Below are 22,100 nucleotides of genomic sequence, written 5' to 3' on the forward strand. Positions count from 1 at the left end.
GGCTACTGAACGCATAAGAAACATGTAATTCGTTTACAAGTATTATATTAAAATAATTATCCCAAGTTACAAAAGTTTGTGCCACGTGCATTCAAATCAATTTTATTAAACCTTTTTCAAAAGTGTCGGTTGAATGTATTTACCAGTGTAAACTGACGTATTTTCCCAAAAAGGTTAAGTGCAGGTACTATGCGAACTAGGCTGGCTTTCTCCTAGCGTCCACAATAAGTCTCGCAAGCTTGGATGTCAACTGTTGAACAATATTTTCCTATTTATTTTTGACCCCCCTGTGGATTAATTTCAACTGTTTGTGATACATGATATTACAATAATATTCGGTTGAAATATATCTATCTTTTGCTTCCGCTGTGCATTTAAATATTGTGTTGTTTGACTGTAATGTTACCAACTACCTCATGATACTCCCCACCGGGCCCACCGGTGAAACGTGTGGAAATCGGGGTGTGACATAAACTGACGTATTTTCAAAAGACTAAGTGACAGGTACTATACGCAAATAGGCTGGGAGCTGCTTGGTGTCTAATAGAGGATCTTGCAAGTCCTTAAGATGCCTTAAAGTTTGTTAAACATCGTTTTGTATATTATTTAGATCCGCCTGTGGATCCGTTTCTACAACCGTCTGTATATTTATTATTTTGAACTTGAACATTCGGTTTGTAATAGTAATTTCCTTTCAAGCCTTACGCTGTGCTATAATCGTGTATAATTGACCTTTACTAAACCGAAAATGATAAGGGGATTAAAAGAAATTAAGGTTCTTTAGTAAAAGTCCATTAGTTTACAATATGTGAAAATGTGGGACCAGCACTGGTTATTTTTGAAGTTGGAAACGTTGTCGGCCAACAACTAATAGTTTAGATTATTAAAATCCATTATTCCTAAAAAAAATTACATCAAATTTCTTAAAAAGTATTAGCAAAATTGTATGAACCATTTCAAAAATGAATTCCTTGTCGTCATCATTGGGTAAACATCATTTTTTATTAACATATTCATCTCAAAATTCGGCTGAAGTTATAATTGATGATGTTGTAAGCTCGAACTCAAGGACGACAACCATGTGAGCGGACGAATAGTCCCAGTTCATGACCATGTCCAACAATAATCTAGCCGACGTGAACTCTAGTAACTATATAAGTTGTACGTACATAACTACATATATTGAACATTTCATGTTGAAGAAGCAAGACGCGATTTCGGCTCGAGTGTTGCTTCTTCACATGTACATATAGTATATAACATGACATACCCAAAAAAAACATTTCAATCGTGTTGTTTCAAAACATTTATATTCTTTTTTTTTAACTTCCAACAAAACCTTACCATCCAGGTACACCCATAGGCAAAATGTGATCCGAGTAGTCACAAATTCTAGTGGAAACACACTCATCGTCCAAAAATCCACTACAGTAAAACCCAATGGTGAAGCTTGAACGAGAACTCACTAAGGTAATGCGTAGTGGGGCGCTTTGCCCTTTCATGGCACCGGTATAACGCCGGGAACACCAAAACGATGGGCGGTATGGATGAGAAAAAGAGGGGGGGCGCGAGTATTATAGCGGCGGTATGGGGATTTTTTTGGTCCTGCATTTTACACTTTGGTCCCTGAATTTTACACTTTGGTCCCTGCATTTTACACTTTGGTTATGATAAGGTAGGGGTTTTATGACTACGCGCTCTAGTGACATAACGCCTCATAAAGCCCTTATATGACGTGGCACGACACATGTCGTATAACGCCCACAAAGGGGCTTTATGATTACACATGGTTTAAGAGAGGACTCTTAAAAATATTGGAGTGGCACACCTCTCCCAATAAAGCTACACGCCTACACCCCAGGTAAAATAAAATTAAGAAAAAAAAAAAAAAAAAGAAAACCTTTGGAGCTTCCGTCCATATTGTTTTACTACTACGCATTAGGGCTAGGGTCGATCTGAGCGAAGAAGAAGTGAAGGAAAGATGGTGAACATGACGACGTTTTTCGGGATGTCGCTTGGGGCGTTTGTGTTCTGGCAATCAATGGATAAGGTTCATGTCTGGATCGCTCTTCACCAGGACGAAAAGGTCTCTCATTTTTCCACATTTCTAATTCTCTTGTTTGACATCAATTTTGCATCTTTCTCTAAATTAGGGTTCCGATTCCGAGTAATACCATTTGAATGTTGAGATTTAGTTAATGCTTGAATTTGGAGTTAAAATTGGGTGAAAGCAGTAGTATGTTAATGAATTATTAAGATGGTGTCTAGGGTTCAAGCACATAGATTACAGATTTTGTTAAATGCTTGCTACTCCAGATATATATACAGTGGAGGGTTAAAATGAGAAGAAATTTTTTGTAAGAATAAAAAAGAACAATGAATCTACTTTCTTTTGCCTTATCACGTCTTGATTGGCATGTGTACGGTTTTGGGTGGTCCGGTCCGGTTTGTTATTAAAACTGCTGATCTGATTGATTATTTGTAAGCTGGGGTTCAAAGTAGTTTGTTCTGGTGTCCAAATTGCTTATTATGTCAAATGGCAATAAGCAGACAAGATCAAGTCATTCCTAATCAATGTTAAATTACTGGTTACAAGGGTTGTACAGAACTGAATATTATGCCTGCCACTTAACTATTTTCAACCACTTCTGTTTAGCATTTCTGTGAGTAGACATGACACAGTTGTTCTTAACACTATCTTTGTACAAACAATTATAAGGAGCACGTTTTTTAGTTTTTGGTTATAACTACCACAATTACTACTTTTCTTAAGTCGGCCTATTATGGTAGAGTTGGGAAAGTTGGAGCTTTCTCCAAATGAGATACAGTTTTAAGTTATGAGGTCACAGAGAGCTGTTTTTCAACCTCAAGATTGTGAACTCGCTGAGCTTTAATTAGCAGGGAAAATGTTATTGAATAGTAGTCAAGTTTCATAAGATTTAACCACTCAAGTTTCAATATTTTGACACATGAAGCAAATCTGAACCTATGCAGTTATAGCGGTCCTAAATCAAATAGCAGTCAAGGATATAGGGGTGGTAAACGGTAATTTTTATATCGTGCATATTTTATGTATTTATATGTATATAAATATATATATTGAAAAATATTAATAATAATATCAAAATTTATAGTAATATCATATTATCATGCAAAATATTAGTAGTAATATCGAAATCCAAAACATGAACTGAGGAAGTCCAGCGATTTAGAGATTTAAGTTTAATTTTGTTGAATGATGAACTGATGAAGAACCGGCGAATGAAGACTTTTGGTCTTGATTTAGGTTTAATTTTGGGTTTGGGCCTTTACTTTTGGGTTTATTTTTAAACAAAAAGTTGATTAATGCCTTACTTTTGGGCTGAAATAAGAAAAACCGCTAAAAGCAGTGCTACGACCGCTATATGGGTTTCAAAATAGCAGTCCAATAGCGGGATTTAGCACCGCTAATAGCGGGACTGCTATATGGACCGCTATGGGTTCGTATGCCCGCTAAGCGCTATAGCAGTGCTATAGAACCGCTATAGCACGCTATTGACTGCATAGATCTGAACAACCGATTTCTGGTAAAAAAGAAAAATACACAACTTTGGAAAAAATTTGAATCTTGAGTGGTTAAATCTCTTAAAGTTTTAGTGAACAGTGGAACGATAATGAAACTTGGTTACCATTTGGTGATATCTGCCCACTTTAATGGAAAGATTGAGGACAGATAACACGATGGAAAGGTTGGTGCAAGGGTGTGAGACTGTTTGTTCAACCTAAAAGTCCAAATGTATACATAACAAACATACATACCCAGAATAATAATAATCTCACTCATCGTAGCTAGTGATGGTAGTAGTGAACTAATGCTAGTGATGGATCATTTTGGTTTTGTTTCATCGTTAATGAGTCAGAACAGGTAACAACAAGATTAGCTTAACAGAAAACGGGTCAATGATATGGATCAAACCTCCTAAATAATTAATTTTTTGACCCAAACCCACCTATTTGGGATTGGATTGGAGGGATTTTCTAATAATAACAAAATATATGGATTGTTTGTTTGTTTGTATGCACTGCAGAAAGAGAGACTGGAGAAGGAAGCAGAGATCAGGAGAGTGAGGGAACAGTTGCTACAAGAAAACAAAGAGAGAGAGCCGCTCGCTTAATATACCTAATCACTTGAAATTATCATTCATGATTTCTCCTCAAAACTGTTGTTTGATTTGCCTGAGTTTTGACCAGGACATGACTTTTGTATCAAGATGATACCCATGTTTGTTGTTGAATAAGTTTGTCTTCTCTAATAATATTACTTTTGCTACACATGGATGCATTTTTGTACTTTGTTATAGAGGCTCCAACTTCTCTAGTTACACTTAAATTGGTAACTATTTTATAAGTCATTGAAATATGCATAGGGCAAATCTTATTTATAATAACTTATTTTCGTCTCACTTGGTTATTTTGTCCAGTTTTGCCGGTTATACTTTGTTTTGATGATATATTATCAACTACTACATTTATATGATGATTACGTCATCATTCAATAGTTCCTAGCCTCAATTGGCTAAAAAGAGCGGCAAACTCTTTTTTATTTTTTTTTTCATCGGCAGTTGTCTGGCACTCCCCTATTAGCCCAACAAAATTACGATTTTCTCCTGCTTTAAATTTACACTTTTGCCATCAGTTCAAATTTATGTTTTCGCTTCCGCTTAAAAATAAATTTACGCTTTTATTCCCAGCTAAATATTTCGATTTTGCCCCCGGTTAAAAATTACGATTTTGACCCGTTTCAATTTACAGTTTTGCCATTAGTTTTTCCCCTTAAAATTACGATTTTGCCATCAGGTCAAAGTTATGTTTTTGCTCACTCTAAAAAATAAATTTAAGCTTTTCCTCCCGGCTAAAAATTCTAATTTTGCCCTCGGCTCAAATTTACCATTTTGCCCTGTATAAATTTATACTTTCGCCGTTAGTTTTTCTTTTTTCTCACAGACAGGTTACGATTTTGCCCTCAACTTAAATTAACATTTTGCCTTCCTGGTGATATTACAAGTTTGCCCCGAGTGCAAAATCACAATCGTGCCTGCAACTTCCTGGCACTCGCCCGTTGGTCCATTTAGTTTACGATTTATCCCTGAATTAAAAATATGATTTCGCCTTCAATTAAAAATTACGTTTTTCCTATCATTTTAGTTTTTTTTTTTTTACCAAAACTATAAAGGTTTTTTTGTTTTAATTGGTTTACTCGATTTTATTTTTTTTCGTGTCAAGGAGTTGCCTAACACTGGCTCATTAGTTCTGAAAAATTACAGTTTTGCCCTGAGCTCAAAATTACGGTCTTATCATCGTTTTTGTTTTTTTTTCCTTAGCAATTATTCGGCTATCGCCCCGCAACGCGGGCGGGGCATCTATTAGTATGCTACAATAATTTGTGACTGCTTGAACTTTGAACCAGTTAAACTTATGACGTCATATTCTTGTATTTTTATTAATAATAATTACTATCATTGTACAATTGTCACTAAATTCTTCGTGAATGATTTGAACAGTAATATAATAATATAATATAATAAGTATACTAAAAAAAGCAATGTTTTGAATTAAAAAGTCAATGATTTGAATAGTAATATAATAATATAATATAATAAGTATATTAAAAAAAGCAATGTTTTGAATAGTAAGATCGTAGAGTATGGTTGGGTAGAAGTTTACGGCATGGGTTGACATGTGGAGTTCGAGCCCTCACACTGGTGAGTGACGTGTCCGTCGGGTATGATGGGGCGTGGCTAGCCCGGCGTGGCTTGGCCAGGTGGGGCGGGGGTTTACGGCATGGGTTGACACGTGGAGTTCGAGCCCCCCCACTGGTGAGTGACGTGTCCGTGGGGTATGGTGAGGCGTGGCTAGCCCGGCGTGGCTTGGCCTGGTGTATTAAAATAAAAAATGGCCCCTTTTCCCTAGCCAACAAGCTAATAAGAGCCGGCCACATAGGATCGCTAGCATGCCCCAGGGCCGGCCTTAAACTCCCGCCCAAGGGGCCACGCTCAAACCCAAGCCCACCTGGGGTGGTGATTTGGACGTTTCTCTCCAACCCACGCCCCAACCTCCGCCCCATACCCTATAGTCTAAGTAGAAAAAGACAATGTTTTGAACCGTAACTAGAAAAGGTTATAATAAATAAATATAGTTTTTTTTTTAATTATTTTTATTATCTTCTTTACTTTTTAAGTTGGATAAATTTATGTTAACTGGTACTGGTATCGTAAATACCAATATGGTTATCGGTACATGAAGGTAAAAGCCGATACCAGTCTGGTACAGAAAACACCAAAAGTCGGTATCGAATTGATTTTGAAAATCTTTTAGTTTGGAAAATTCGGTACTGCTACCCGGTACCATTTGCTCATCCCTGATCACGGGTGTCGTACGAACAACAACGGTATCGTGCAACTTTTTTTGTTGATTTTTTCCAACTTTTAATGATTTCTTTTTTTAGTTTCAGAGGTAGTGATGAGCTCGGTGCCAACCAATACTGAATCGGTACTGGTACCGAAAATACCAGTTACGGTACCGATATATGAAGGTAAAAAACGGTAGCGAATCGGTAGCAGAAACGCCAAAAGTCGTACCGAATTGGTACTTAAGATCTTTCAGTTCACGAAATTCGGTACCGGTACCCAGTATCATTTGCTCATCTCTGACCACAGGTTTCATACGAATAACATTATTACCATACAACTTTTTGGTTGATTTTCTTTTGGTTATCTTTTAGTGTTTTTTCCTATATTTTCTTTTTATTCTTGTGAACGGTATCGTGCGCAACGCGCTTGTAGTGATTTCAAAACACATGTAAACACAGACTAAACAACAAAAGACGTTCGCCGCAACGCGGCGATAATAAAAAACTAGTATTATTGGATTTAGAACTTTGGCCCGATTAGAAAAAGTTTAAAATACAATAGTCTTTAACGTACGATATGTACGTATGAGTGCATAACGTGCGTAATTATGAATATAACATGTGTGATTAGGATTTACTCTGCGTGATTTTATTTCAAATCAGATTTTTGAATTAAAGATGTTTGTTAAACAAACTTCGCCACATACCAAAGAGACGATCACAGTCATTGCTTCTTTGAAAATTATTACATGATTATTATACATTAAAGGGTATATATTGGGCTTTACATAAGATATGGACCATAAAAGATTGTTTTCAAATTTAGAATTGCTGGCGGCCTGGCCCAACATTAAAGGTCAATCAAGTGTTCCAAGATTTTCTGTCAGCTCCATGGAGGAATTGCAACAAACCAATTCATTTCAAGATTATTAGTGTGATTTATTTGATGCTTTGCTAGATATGTCAAGATTGTTTCTTTGTTGGAGGTCTTAAGGCTGAATTTAGATGTCTAGTTTGAAAGGTTGTTAAGCCTAAGTCATAAAGAGAAGCCTATGCTATTGCTCCATAACCAACAATGATAACCTAGTGCTAAAATCACCAAACCAACAATAGTTTAAATTCCCAGCCTTCCTTTATTACCCACCCTTGTTAATGCTCAACCTACTAGGAGACTGACTGACTGACCACTAATTAAGGAAATGGATGGCTGAAAAAAGGAAAAAAGGGGGAGTGTTTTGGTACCCTACTCACAATTGGTTGTTCAATATAGAGTGAGTTGTCTAATGAAGAAGAGAATGTTTGTTGTTAATGAACCATTGGATGTGCCCTTAACTTGCCTTGACCATGACTGGTGAAAATTCCCCTACTGTGAAATTTACAGGTGGTGGATTCTGGTTCCACCCATAATTTCGTTGATACTAAGCTGGTTAATAAACTATAGTCTCCTTTACAATCAGTTGATCCTAAATGGATGATGCAAGGGGTGTCGTTCAATGTTGATGCCCTTGTCATTCATTCCCCTATAGAATTATAATAATATGATTTTAGCTGGGTGACACGGTGGCTGAGGTGGCCGGTGGCGTCCGACCAGTGGCTGGCAAAGCTTGAAAATTTCCATCGGGAGGTCGGAAGTCACCGAACCTAAAAGTTCTATATAAGTAAAAAAAAAAATTATAAAACCGGGGAGTCGAAAACGTATATACCTAAAAAATTCTACACGAAACGTACATACATAACACTACAGAGCGAAAAGTTCGAGGGATCGGGCGCCCCTCCCGGCCCCTTGAAAGCTACGCCCTTGCGTCCGACGGTGGTGTGGTGGTGGGTCTTGACGTTGTCTCACAAATCAATTATATAAGTAGAGAAAAATGCCCGGATAGTCCCTGTGGTTTCGCCTTTTTTCACCTATAGTCCCCAACTTTCTAAAACTACCTGAATAGTCCCCAAGTTTTCATTTTTTGTTCCCGGATAGTCCCTGTGTCTAACTTCAGTTTGTTTTCTCTGTTAAGGAGGGTGTGAAATGACAAAAATACCCTTTTCTTAAAAGGCCAAACCATAGGGACTATCCGGGCATCTTCTTCATATTTATTTATAACTTATGTGGGACCCACCACCCACCCTACCCACTTCATCTTCCCCACTCCTCCAGCACCACCACCACCACCACAACAACCACCACCACCATATCCTACCCCACCCCACCCTACCCCTCTCCCCTTTTTCTCTATTTCTTCTTTCTCTGTACATCTTAGTTCCACCACCATGATTCCACCTCCACACCACCAAGCCACCACCACCATAACACCACCCTGCCATCGCCAGTAACACCACCATCTACACCTCTTCCGCCGCCACAAACACCAAGCCACCGCCGACAGTTTCCCCAATTCAAATATCTGAAAACTGAATCAAATTGAAATCAAATTTTTTTATCAATCATTCACTGAAAGTATGAACAAACAGTTATACTTAGAACAAGTATTGAGAAAATCATAGTACCGGTTACGATTATCGGTTCGTTCACCATCTAGGGTTCCGACATGATATGCTATCTTTTTAACAGCGGCTAGCCCTGAACAAGCAGCGGTTTATCACTGGCAATTCAAACGAGCTGTACTGATGGGTCGGATCTCTGATTCTACTGTTACGCTTTTTGTACCCGACCCGGATGGCCACCAGATCGGTTCTGGTGCAGCCACTCTCAATGCAATTCTCGTCCTAGCCAATTATTATAACAAGTCTCAGGTAGTTTAGGTTTTATTTTAGCTTGTTTAAGTTAATTTTAGTTACAGAATGTAGTAGATCTGTTGTGGTTAATGTGTAGATTATGAATTATGATGATTGATGATCATATGTTGTATGTAATTTGCAGTTTTATTGATTCATGTTTAAGTGATGAATTATTAAGTGTTACATAGTTTTGGTTACTATTAGTTTTGTGTATGTTGTGAACATTATAGTTTTGTTACGTATCGTGTTTGAAACGGTTAGTTTCGTTAGATCTTACTGCTGATGAGATGTGTTTTGATTTCATATACGCATTTGTAACTCTGTGTTCATGCTGCATGCACGAAATGATACAGATGTAGTTGAAGTTGTTCGCTCAGTAACCGTTTTGTTCATGGGGGTGGTGGTTGAAGGTGGAGATGGTGGTGATGGTTGTTGTGGTGGTGGTGGTGGTTGTTGTGGTGGTGGTGGTGGTGGTGGAGGAGGAGTGGGGAAGATGAAGTGGGTAGGGTGGGTGGTGGGTCCCACATAAGTTATAAATAAATATGAAGAAGATGCCCGGATAGTCCCTATGGTTTGGCCTTTTAAGGGAAGGGTATTTTTGTCATTTCACACCCTCCTTAACAGAGAAAACAAACTGAAGTTAGACCCAGGGACTATCCGGGAACAAAAAATGAAAACTTGGGGACTATTCAGGTAGTTTTAGAAAGTTGGGGACTATAGGTGAAAAAATACGAAACCACAGGGACTATCCGGGCATTTTTCTCATATAAGTATATAAAAGTTATTTTAGGTTTAAAAACCGGGTGAAATTAGTAGTTAATGGAAAATGATTTAAACACCCTTGAATCTCATCAAATAGTATAGTTATTGTTATTATGATGTGTAAACAATCCCCTTAATTCAATCAATCAACGTTCAACACATGTTTTTACCGTCTTTAAATAAGACAAGATTTGTATGGGATCTTAGCTCTTCAATACAAATAGCCACCTTGATATTTAACTAATAAATATTATGGGTCTTCCACTGCAGCGCAGTGGTTGTTCCCATCTCGGTGAAGGATTGGCCCGGGGTTTTACCCGAGTCCGGGGGGGGGGGGGGGCAGTTTTACCTACTCCACGGGGTTTCTGCGCATCAGGGGTGTGCTACGCTTTCTAGCGGTGGTCGAGTAGTCGTCCTTTGAACATTGCTCCAAAAGGGTGGGTTTACACGTGGAAAGCAGTTAGCCGTTCAAAATAAAAAACTAATAAATATTATATATATTATTTATCTAATCTATACATATAATAAAGTAAACCAATAGTGGACACGTGTCACTCATTGGAACTATCTATTTTTTTGTTTTCCCGCCTCTTTTCCCTCCTTAATTATCTCCTACTTAATTATAAATACATATTTTTATATAATTAAATATATCCATTATCTCCTCCTTAATTATCTCCTACTTAATTATAAATACTTATTTTTATAATTAAAAATATTCATTATATAGATATTAATAAATGATAAGACTAAAATTCAAATATATATAAAAATAATCTATTCACTTCACATAAAATTATCTTTAAATTATATAAAGAGTTAATTACATACTTTGTGCAAACCACAGGGACTAACTATGTAATTAACTCTTATATAAATAAAATATTAATACATGTGATTTTCAGTATTCTCCATCGACTTTTTTTAACGAGTTAATTATATAGTTAGTCCCTGTAGTTTGCACAAAATAACACACGTGTCACTCATTGGAACTATCTATTTTTTTTGTTTTCCCGCCTCTTTTCCCTCCTTAATTATCTCCTACTTAATTATAAATACATATTTTTATATAATTAAATATATCCATTATCTCCTCCTTAATTATCTCCTACTTAATTATAAATACTTATTTTTATAATTAAAAATATTCATTATATAGATATTAATAAATGATAGGACTAAAATTTAAATATATATAAAAATAATCTATTCACTTCACATAAAATTATCTTTAAATTATATACAGAGTTAATTACATACTTTGTGCAAACCACATGGACTAACTATGTAATTAACTCTTATATAAATAAAATATTAATACATGTGATTTTCAGTATTCTCCATCGACTTTTTTAACGAGTTAATTATATAGTTAGTCCCTGTAGTTTGCACAAAATAACAGACTTAGGTACTAATAGTTTAAAATCACCTTCTAGGGTATTAATTTTTCATTTTGTAACATTTGGACTAACTATGTAATTTTTTTTAACCCTCTCAACCTCACTTATTTACATGACATATATTATTCCTACATACTTTTATATGTTCTTTTAGCTAAGAAACATCTGAATAATCTATCTATATAATTAATACAAATGGATCGTTTTGTCAATCAATATATTGATTAATATAACGGGTTATTTATTAATAATAATTTCAATGATTATTGCTCTATAATTATTTTATTTCTTTTTTTTTTTTTGCTCTTCTCTTATATATTTAATATTTTTTTTCTTAAATCTGTCATTTATTTTTTTGCTTATTAATAACTATTTAATATTACATTGATTCAACCACGTATAACACACAAGTTTCTAACCTATTAATAAAAAAATAAATAAAGTAAAATGTTATAACTTATGTAATACACAAGCATCTAATTTAACTTAATAATAAATAAAAAACAAAGTAAAATGTTACATCAAAGTTCATTTTTTTTTCTAAAAACATATATTGATAATTGTGTGTGTTAGTTGATTACATTATTCGTACTTAAGTCATGTAATACACGTGGTTATTCAATCTTGCAATGTTCGGGTTTTTAAAGATGTAACTTTTTTATTACTTAGTATATAAAATTATATTTATTCAGCCCGTGTAATACACGGGGTTCTAACCTAGTAAATAATATTTGTCACCTATCTTTGGTTTATCTCACAAATAAAAAATAATACCATTTATCTCATAAATAATATTAATTATCCACCGATATTTAATTTATTTTTAATTAAATAACCAATTACATAAAATAATCATTTGTCCCTGGCCCTTGGTCCGATGGACACCAGGCAATGATAAGGCCTGAAAACCGGCCTTGGTCATATGTTCAAGTCTTGGAGCCAGCAAGGTTTTACAATAAGTATGGGTCACTCCATGTTAACCACTTGTACGTGTATCTGTGTTGTTTTTACTTTGAATGCCTAACCAAACTCTGAAGCCAGTGTGGGTCCGGTTAAGACAACATAGTTGGCCGGAGTAGGATGGTGGGTCTCCCAATGTAGAGGATGCGACCAAATGTTACCAGTGGCGGACCTAGCAATTTTTCCATAGGGGTGCGGAATATTTTTAAAAATTTTAGGCCGCCTAGATATATAAATAAAAAATTCGGTTCGGGTCAGGTCATTTATATACTATTAATTTTAAACATTATGGTGATTAAAAGTTCTACTCTGAGTATATATTCTTGGACAATGATTTTTTATAAAACAACTGGTTGGTGTGGGGTATTGTTTTGGGCCAACTATCTTAATTTATGATGCATTTTTCAGTCTCCTCATTTTGATGCTTTGGTTTTGAAACACACACAATAATCAAATTAAAGTCGGGAATTGAAATTTTTGTCATATGTTCAAGTCTTGGAGCCAGCAAGGTTTTACAATAAGTATGGGTCACTCCATGTTAACCACTTGTACGTGTATCTGTGTTGTTTTTACTTTGAATGCCTAGCCAAACTCTGAAGCCAGTGTGGGTCCGGTTAAGACAACATAGTTGGCCGGAGTAGGATAGTGGGTCTCCCAATGTAGAGGATGCGACCAAATGTTACCAGTGGCGGACCTAGGAATTTTTCCATGGGGGTGCGGAATATTTTTAAAAATTTTAGGCCGCCTAGATATATAAATAAAAAATTCGGTTCGGGTCAGGTCATTTATATACTATTAATTTTAAACATTATGGTGATTAAAAGTTCTACTCTGAGCATATATTCTTGGACAATGATTTTTTATAAAACAACTAGTTGGTGTGGGGTATTGTTTTGGGCCAACTATCTTAATTTATGATGCATTTTTCAGTCTCCTCATTTTGATGCTTTGGTTTTGAAACACACACAATAATCAAATTAAAGTCGGGAATTGAAATTTTTGTCATTTATTTTTATACACTTTTGCAGGCGGTGTCTTATGTGTAGTTTTATACTTTTTAAAAAAAAAAAAAAAAATCTTACACGTTATGTCCTTTAGACCTAACCCGGTTAATTTTTATAGTTAAATCTGATCATGTGCACATGAGGACAATTTTGTCATTTCACCTTTTAGAGACTAATTATATAAATAAGTAACCATTTTAATATGAAAATACATTAAAATCAAAGATTAATTTTCTTTTTGGGTGGGTGGGGGGGGGGGGGGTTAGGTTTTTGGGTGGTGGTGGGTGTTTAGGTTTTTTTAGTGGGTTTATTTCTAGGAGCCTTTGTACACTTCTTATTTTTAGAAGCCTTTATATTTGATCCCAATCCATATGTTCAAATCCAGAAACCATATAGTTTAACATAGTGTGACGCCCATAGTATAGGTTTTTTCTTTTTATTGTACAAATAATAAAATAAGTAGAAAATGTACAATAATCCAACTTTAAAAGAATTTTCATAATGCAAAGATCGATGGATGCATTTGCCATTTTTTTTATCGTTTGCTTCTTTTATTAACCGAAATAAATAATAAGTTACCTATATATTGAAAGAAAGAGACATAGCACATGGATTTGCAAATCACATGCAAAATATGCATGTTTCAGCATGTGGCATACATATCTCATTCATTCTGTGTTTCCTCTTGTGTAAAACAAAAAAAAAAAAACAAGAAAATCAAACTAAAATCTTTGAGTGTTCAACCATCAATATTCCTTAATTTTCAAGTTTTGAATTTCAACTTTTTAAACCCTATACTAGAATCATATAATCAATAAGAGATTAAAAGACAACAAACTCATCCTATAAAGACTAGAACAACCCTAAATTACCTTAAAACACATAAAAGTTTAAACTTTTTTTAACCCGTCCTATTATATCATGTGTCTTAAACAAAATCACATAAACATTAAAATAACAAAAAACAAAACATGTACATGTTTGTGGCTGGAATTAAGCTATTCTTCGATGGAATGTTGCAGTCGCCATCGGGGGTGGGGGTGTCACAGGTCGCTGGCAGAGAGAGGGCAGGAGTCGCACAAAGCTAGCAGTCGATTGGGTTTTTTTTCTTGTAAACTGGACTGATTTTGTTTAAATAAAGTTGTATTTGAGTTGCGCTTGAATTGATATTAACTTAATGGGCTTGATGGAATGAATTCAAGTTTTGTTAAAAGGGTTAGTGGGCTAACTTGTTTACATAATTGTGTCGGGTTTCAATCTGTGTTCACAATTTTTTTATATAAATTCCTAACATTTTTTCTAGGGGTGTGGACGAAATTTTCCAAGGGGTGCGGTCGTAATTTTCCAAGAGCTGCGGTCGGAATTTTTTGCAGAAAATACCACTATTTTTTTTTCAAAGGGTGCGGCCGCCCACCAACCCCATAGGGTAGGTCCGCCCCTGAATGTTACATAAATTGAAAGTCGCCATTTCTTAAAAAAACCATAAAATAATCATTTCTTAAACAACTATTTCCATAAATATTTATTTCCGAAATACTGTTAAATACCGCGAATTCGTGAATTATAATATTTAACTCTTAAATATTATTCATTTATTGTCGTCCAAAATGTAATTATTTGTATCTTACCTCATTAGCAATGTTAATTAATAGTAAACCAGACATCTAATATTCATTGTTTGTCGTCCAAAATGTAATTCTTTGTATCTTACCTAATTAGCAATGTTAATTAATCGTAAACCAGACATTTAATATCAAACATGTTATTCTAAAACAACTAATCACCGCTAATTTTATCCATATTCACCCACCATCTACTACTAAATACCACCACTACCAAATGGATCAAAGTTCTAATCATTTCGTTTAATTTAGCTCAAATTTTAATTACTAAAAGATAAACTAATTATAAAATAGTGTTATTAATTCTTTTATTTTCAGTTTATTATAATATCAAATAATTACAATTGAAACATTTTACAAAACTCTAGTTTTCTGGTGTTAACTATTAAGCATTGGATATCTATTACTTATATTAAAACAAAACAATTTTGGCCACTTGGCATTTCCTTAAACCTCTTTTTGCCACCTGTCAAGTAAATGTTAGACAGAATTCTTTTTTGGGCGGCAATGCATCGATTCACTTCCCAATTTCTCTTTGATTGTACCCCTTTCCAATTGATTGTAACGCTTAGAAAGAGAATTCAACTTTCCATATTATTGTTCGAATCATCTTCCAAAATATGTTTCAATTCCCATGTTTAATTATCTTTCATCTCAATAGCCGTAAATCTATAAAACCATATGACTTCTGGTGTGTCTTCTCATCGATTGTTAGGGCAAACGATTTGTCAATCATATCTGTTTGTTCACAAGGATTTGGCATTCAAACGATCTGTCAACACTTATTGAAGGTACGATTATTTGTCATTGGTATGCTTATTTTATATGGAACTTCATCTGTAGCAAATTTTAGGGTTTTTTTAATAGGTCTTTTGATTCAATATTCGATTTCGTGTTGATCTGATCTGAATATCATAAGTAAGCATATGTTATTAATTATGGATTGATTTGCTCTCAATATTCGATTTTAGGTTTTCTTTATGTTGAAATCAGATCTGCAGATTATTACATTTTTATTGGCTTATACTGATCTGAATATCTCTGATTTTTGTGTCGCTTTTGATAATTATGTTGATCTGATCTGAATATCATAAGTAAGCATATGTTATTGATTATTGATTGATTTGCTCTCAATATTCGATTTTAGGTTTTCTTTATGTTGAAATCAAATCTGCAGATTATTACATTTTTATTGGCTTACACTGATCTGAATATCTCTGATTTTTGTGTCGCTTTTGATAATTATGAAATTATGAAGTTGTATAAATTCTTAGGACTTATTTGTTAATATGTTATTCCTCTGCTCTTAATTTTATAGGTTTACTTAATGTTGAATTAAGATCTGCAGATTATTGAGTCTAAATTGTTAGGGATTTTTATTTTTTTGTAGAGTAGTTTAACTGAATCTTTTTTAATCGTCGACCTATATATTGATCGAGTTATATTACACCGATCCCAACGATGAACATATTTGTATAGTAGAAACTAATACATTTATACAAAAAACTTACTTCTAAACATTGCTCATATTGCCTAATGATTTATTGAAACTGTATGCCAACGATGAACATATTTATTGAATCATGTAGGCCTGTATACTTATTATTCATTAAAAAATTGGGGTCTAATACAGAGATCTTGCCTTATGAATGTTTGAAACTGTAACGGAACATGGATCATACTGATTACATCATGTAGCAGTATATATTTGTTCTTTATTACTGTTTTGTATACTGTATATATGCACTTACACATTTATAAGGAAAACCATGTATATATGCACTTACACATTTATAAATGTAACCATGTTTTTTATTATGTTGTATCATAAATGTATGCCAACGATGAACATATTTATTGAATCATGTAGGCCTGTATACTTATTATTCATTAAAAAATTGGTGTCTAATACAGAGATCTTGCCTTATGAATGTTTGAAACTGTAACGGAACATGGATCATACTGATTACATCATGTAGCAGTATATATTTGTTCTTTATTACTGTTTTGTATACTGTATATATGCACTTACACATTTATAAGGAAAACCATGTATATATGCACTTACACATTTATAAATGTAACCATGTTTTTTATTATGATGTATCATAAATGTTTAATTTTTCAAATAAAAATCATCTGACGTGCTTTGTTTATGTAACCTCTTATTGTAGGTATTTCCTATGGCTGAAAGTTCATCAAGGTATTTCATTTGTATAATCTCTCTTTTGTTTGCATTTTTTATTTCTCATGCTAACCTTTACATGTTACACTTGATTAACATCGTAATCTATAAATCAGTTTCAGACTACCCAGTTTTTGTAGGCACATGAATAAAGCAGACGAATTTATTATGGTAAATGACAAATTATTACATAACTTTATTTTCTTTTTTTTCTTTATCTGTATATATTAAGTACAGTTTGTTAATATTTTATTGTTAAGATTTATTCACTATAAGTATAAATCATTTTTTTTTTGTATCAGTGTATTCCAGATGACGCTGCGTGCACACTATGGGGTGAATATAAATGTCCTACGAATGTTGATATAATCACAGAAGATGGCCGACAATTTAATGTTGGAATAAGCGCCTCTAAAGGAAAGATATTCTTTTTTCATGGTTGGTCCAAAGTTGTAGACCATTTACGACTAACCATTGGGTGTTTGGTTCTATTTAATCCTATAGATTACGCTACGTTTAAGTTAACTTCTTTCCTTGATGGGGTTAGTCATACCACTTTTTGGACGTATCTGCTCCCTCCATCATCTCAGTTTTATGTAAGATAACTTATAGCTATATTTTTATAATTGTATTGATGTAGTAATTTAATTATATTAAATTTACTGTTTGCTGATTTGGTTTTATCATCCCCACAGGTCATTCCAGAATGTATCCTGCCAAAACACTATGATTATTCGTCAAATGATGTAATAGCTACTGTTATTACAGACAACAACACGTTTAACGTTATAATTAAAACATTTGACGGAAAAGTCGGTTTTTCTGCTGGTATTGACGTAATTGTTAGTCTATTACGGTTGAATGATGGTTGTTTTATGTTTTTTACAAAATCTTTTGGGAATTTTTTCCATTTAAAAGTTTTTGGAAAAAAACGGGGTTGAAATGAAATATTCAGACGTAGATGTCGATGAGGTAAGTGTCATATTTGACCATAATTATACACTTTTTACAATTTAATTTAATTGATGTTATGCATTTAATTTTCAGGCTGAGGTTGCACCTCTTGATGTTGAAAATGATGACGATGAAGAAATAAATGGCGGTGTAAAAAAGTTTGTTCGTATGGCTGGTGAAGATCATTTTGTAAGTTTTAAATTAATTTTACATACTGTTAAAAATCAAATGTTATCCATTTTTTACTTAATAACCATTATTCTTTTGTTTTTACAACAATACAGAGGATTCCTGATCCTGTTTCACGCATGGCTAGACTTCATGAAGGTTTAAAAGATTTGACCGTTAGATTTTCGCATCTGGATCCGCCATTGCAGATTACCCACGGTACCAGACGTGAAAGACGTGAAAGAAAAGGGAAGGCTGGTTTTCGATATGCTTTGACCTCTTGGAAGAAGTTCATGAAAGCCGGTAGGATTAAGGTCAGCGACCAGGTTCACTTTTCCTTTAATGAAAATGATCAGGTTTTGACTGTTGAGAGGGTTGTACCTTACGTTAGGCGTACCAATTAGTTATAAGACAACTACGGCATGTTTTTTGCCTTTGAATTGTTTTTCGTTTTAACATTGGTGTTGATTTTGAATTTCAAGTTTTTATATTACTTTAATATCTCAACTGTTATTTTAACAACTATATGACATGTGTTTAAACTTTCCTCTATGTTTTTTGTACTTTTTATTTCCATTACAAGTATGATGGATCAAATTTTAGCTAGAAACTACTATTAAGGATACAATTAAATAGATATATTCTAATATTAACAATTAACAATTAACAATATTAAGATTAACATATTAAGATTAAGATTAACACTAAGACGAAGATTGTTGATTATTTTTTGAAAAAAAGCCCTTATTCCCCACGGATTTTGAACGTACATCTAGCATCCACCCGAGTAACATAATTAGTATTAGTTTGCTAAAAGTATAAAACCCTAGAATATTACTACAACAAATTTATTCTTTCATTACAGTCCGATTTAGAAAGCAACCATTAACAGCACATTTACAACTGGTATATAACTGCTTGCCTTAAACTGCCAATTCAATATAAAACACCTGTAAACGGGTCGAAATCTCCAGATTTATAATTAGAGACTTCAAGTATTGAGTCTCTGTTCATTGGTAGACTTTACTAAATAAGCTTAAAATGGATATGTTAAAAGATATATTCTATTGATTTTATGATATATAGGACGTTGATTATTAATGTTGCGAACGAGGCAGAAACAAATATATGTTTAGTCTTTGAACTGATATTTAATGTTTGCACTGATTTTTATTGTTTTATGTGTTGGCGAGTTGGTAATTAGCACTTGAACTGATTTATTTTTTTTATTTGTTTTCTTTTTTTAATAGTTACATTTCAATTAAAGTTACTGAAGTGGGAGTTTAGACCTATATTGGATTGCTCGAGCAGGTAAGTGTAATCACATTTTTTTTAGATTAATATCATGTTTACAAAGTAGACTACATTGTGCTTTAAACATATCCACTGCTTATTATGTTGTACAACATCCAATGTAATCCATGTCAATGTAAACCATCAACTGTTTATGATGTTGTACAACATTGAATGTTGTTGGTTTTCACAATGTATATACACTAAAATGGAGTCAATGATATATTTAGTAATTTTATTATGGTAACTTTGAATATGCTAATGAGTTATTTATATATTAGTATACATACTCATAATAATTAATTTTATTTTTTTTCAAATTTTCGTATATGAAACTTGAAAATGAAATATGATAATGTTATATATATGGTAATGATTGTGAATTTATTTTAACTTTAATGTAAATTTCCGTTCTGATTCAAGATTTTTTTAATTTTTTTTCGAAATTTAAATTGAAAGTTGAAATATGGTAATGATTGTAATTTTATTTAAAATAATAGATTGATTGAATAATATACATTGCAATTCAACTAACTTAATGATTGTACAAATTTGTGATTGCTTTATATATTTAAGGAAAAAAAATTTACCAAAAATAATATATTAGCATAAATAACAACTTCGAAATACATTTTCATTCACAAATTCCTTTCTTCAGTCTAAGAAACATCATCATTCAATCGTCCAAAATGTATGGCTTTTCTTTGCCATTCAATACGGTTTTCATATTGGTTTCTATGTAGTATTTTAAATGTATGTAATTTTTTGTGTCTTATTATTATATATGTCCATTCAATTCTTTCATTTTTTGCATGCTATGTAGAATGGAACAACCAGCCATCACGTTGCTCAAAAATTTGAATCTCAACCAGGATGACTATACCATCAAAGTTCGCATTGTCAGACTATGGAGTCGAGCAGCCTTCAATGATTCTCGAAAGGTTTATTGCTATGATATGATTTTAATGGACGAAGAGGTAAGTGTACATAAAGATGTTTATAATGTTAGTTCATATACATATTTTTTTCATTGTTTTTTGGATTAATTTGCTGTACTTATTGTACATATTAGGGGATGAAAATTCAAGCCTTTGTCTTAGCCAAGACTGCCAGAGAGTATGAACATTTGTTGAAGGAGAAGCAGTGTTTGTTCATCCGTAATCCTTCATTAGGCGAGAATCGACAGAAAGTGAAGTATGTCCATATTTCGACGAAAATTAATCTAAACAGCAACGCAATAGTTTCGGTTTGTGATGAACCTGTTGGTACTGAGTGGGGATTCGACTTCTCTCCCTTTAGTTCTGTTGTTCAAGACCCGACTGACGACAATAAGTCCTTTAAAAGTCCAATTGGTATTCTTACTTTTTTGACTTTAATATATAATACCGATATGTTATTTATATGAAGTTACAAATTATTTTATGTTAATATTGTTTTATTTGTAGACGTAATTGGTTTTGTCGTTAAGAGTTTTCCTTATGATCTAAAAGAGGATACCAAAGACGGGAAACAAGAAAAGAAGCTAACATTCATGCTTCAGGATTTAGAGTTTGTTAATCCTTTTTTTGACTACTAACTATATATAACTCAATCACTCATATTCTAATTTTTAACTTATGTTATTTTTTTCATAGAGGGAAGCAAATATATGTTACTCTTTGGGATGCTTATGCTGAACAGATTTTGGATTTTGAAAGGGACAACCAAGATGAAAAAAATGTTGTTGTAATTATTCAATTCGGAAAATACAGGTTCTGGGGAGGTAATCTCCTAATTTCTCATAAAAATATTTATTAACTTACATAATCTTTTGTTAACAAATGTCCATCTAAATTCATTTTAGAATATTGTGTACACTATTAGGGTTTCTTTATGTTTCAAATCTCTACACTGTCACTCGCGTGTTGATCAACGCTGAAATTGATGACATTTTAACTTTTAAGAAGAGGTATGTTTTAACATCACCATATCCCGACTTTTATACTGGCTTCACAAATAACGTTGAATTTATTTTTTTGCTAGGTTCCTTTCAAACATTACCCCTGAAACGTCTTCCACCTTTTCTGGGTTGAGTGCATCCAGAATAAAGGATCCTACTGAAGAGTATCTTTCAGATTTTGAGTTCAGTACTATTGGATCTTTAAATCAAATCTCGGAGGTACAAGATATCTAACTTTTACCATGTTTATTTATTTGACATATCATTAAGACGTAATTTGTAATATCTTTTTTTACAGAAAAAGTTTGTAATTATTGTCGGAACTATAAAGAGTTTTGCTTCCGAGGATTCTTGGTTTTATAATGCTTGCAGAAATTGTAATCGAGCGGTCACCACAAAAACAATTTCAAAAGAAAAGCAAGATGGTTCCGATGGTTTTGAAGATATTGTGGTTCTAGAGTGTAAGGACGATGGCTGTAACAGTAAGACTGTTTACTCCGTTCCGAGGTAATATTACTTTACATATCAATTGATATTTTACATGTTTACGAGTTCCCTGAATGTTGTGTAACATAGAATTAACGTGTTTCAGGATCAGGGTTCCGATACGGGTTCAGGATTGTACAGGTATTGTGACGCTCACCCTATTTGAGCGTGAGGTGCTTAGGCTGTTGAAGGTTAACGCGACTCAGCTG

General features: G+C 33.5%; 2 protein-coding genes and 2 long non-coding RNA genes across 4 annotated transcripts; all 4 read left to right on the top strand.

Annotated features, from left to right (window-relative positions):
- Nucleotides 1-1,869: 1,869 nt before the first annotated feature.
- Nucleotides 1,870-4,313, top strand: LOC110896155. Its single transcript, XM_022143606.2, has 2 exons — nucleotides 1,870-2,086; nucleotides 4,068-4,313. Exons 1-2 carry the CDS (start codon nucleotides 1,982-1,984, stop codon nucleotides 4,152-4,154), a joined length of 192 nt encoding a protein of 63 aa, XP_021999298.1. The 5' UTR covers nucleotides 1,870-1,981; the 3' UTR covers nucleotides 4,155-4,313.
- A 12,692-nt stretch (nucleotides 4,314-17,005) lies between these two features.
- On the top strand, nucleotides 17,006-18,012 carry LOC110893646. The gene is made up of 5 exons (XM_022140730.2): nucleotides 17,006-17,069; nucleotides 17,168-17,222; nucleotides 17,354-17,647; nucleotides 17,747-17,893; nucleotides 18,007-18,012. The coding sequence occupies exons 1-5, from the start codon at nucleotides 17,050-17,052 to the stop codon at nucleotides 18,010-18,012; spliced, it is 522 nt and encodes a 173-aa protein (XP_021996422.1). The 5' UTR covers nucleotides 17,006-17,049.
- Nucleotides 18,013-20,777: 2,765 nt separating this feature from the next.
- LOC118484692 lies at nucleotides 20,778-21,173 on the top strand. The gene is made up of 3 exons (XR_004874032.1): nucleotides 20,778-20,818; nucleotides 20,912-21,014; nucleotides 21,101-21,173. It is a non-coding gene; the product is annotated as an uncharacterized LOC118484692 (long non-coding RNA).
- A 154-nt stretch (nucleotides 21,174-21,327) lies between these two features.
- Nucleotides 21,328-21,893, top strand: LOC118484693. The gene is made up of 3 exons (XR_004874033.1): nucleotides 21,328-21,414; nucleotides 21,489-21,624; nucleotides 21,704-21,893. It is a non-coding gene; the product is annotated as an uncharacterized LOC118484693 (long non-coding RNA).
- Nucleotides 21,894-22,100: the final 207 nt, after the last annotated feature.

The sequence above is a fragment of the Helianthus annuus genome, chromosome 12 (assembly GCF_002127325.2).
Source record: "Helianthus annuus cultivar XRQ/B chromosome 12, HanXRQr2.0-SUNRISE, whole genome shotgun sequence".
In the NCBI taxonomy this organism is placed as follows: domain Eukaryota; kingdom Viridiplantae; phylum Streptophyta; class Magnoliopsida; order Asterales; family Asteraceae; genus Helianthus; species Helianthus annuus.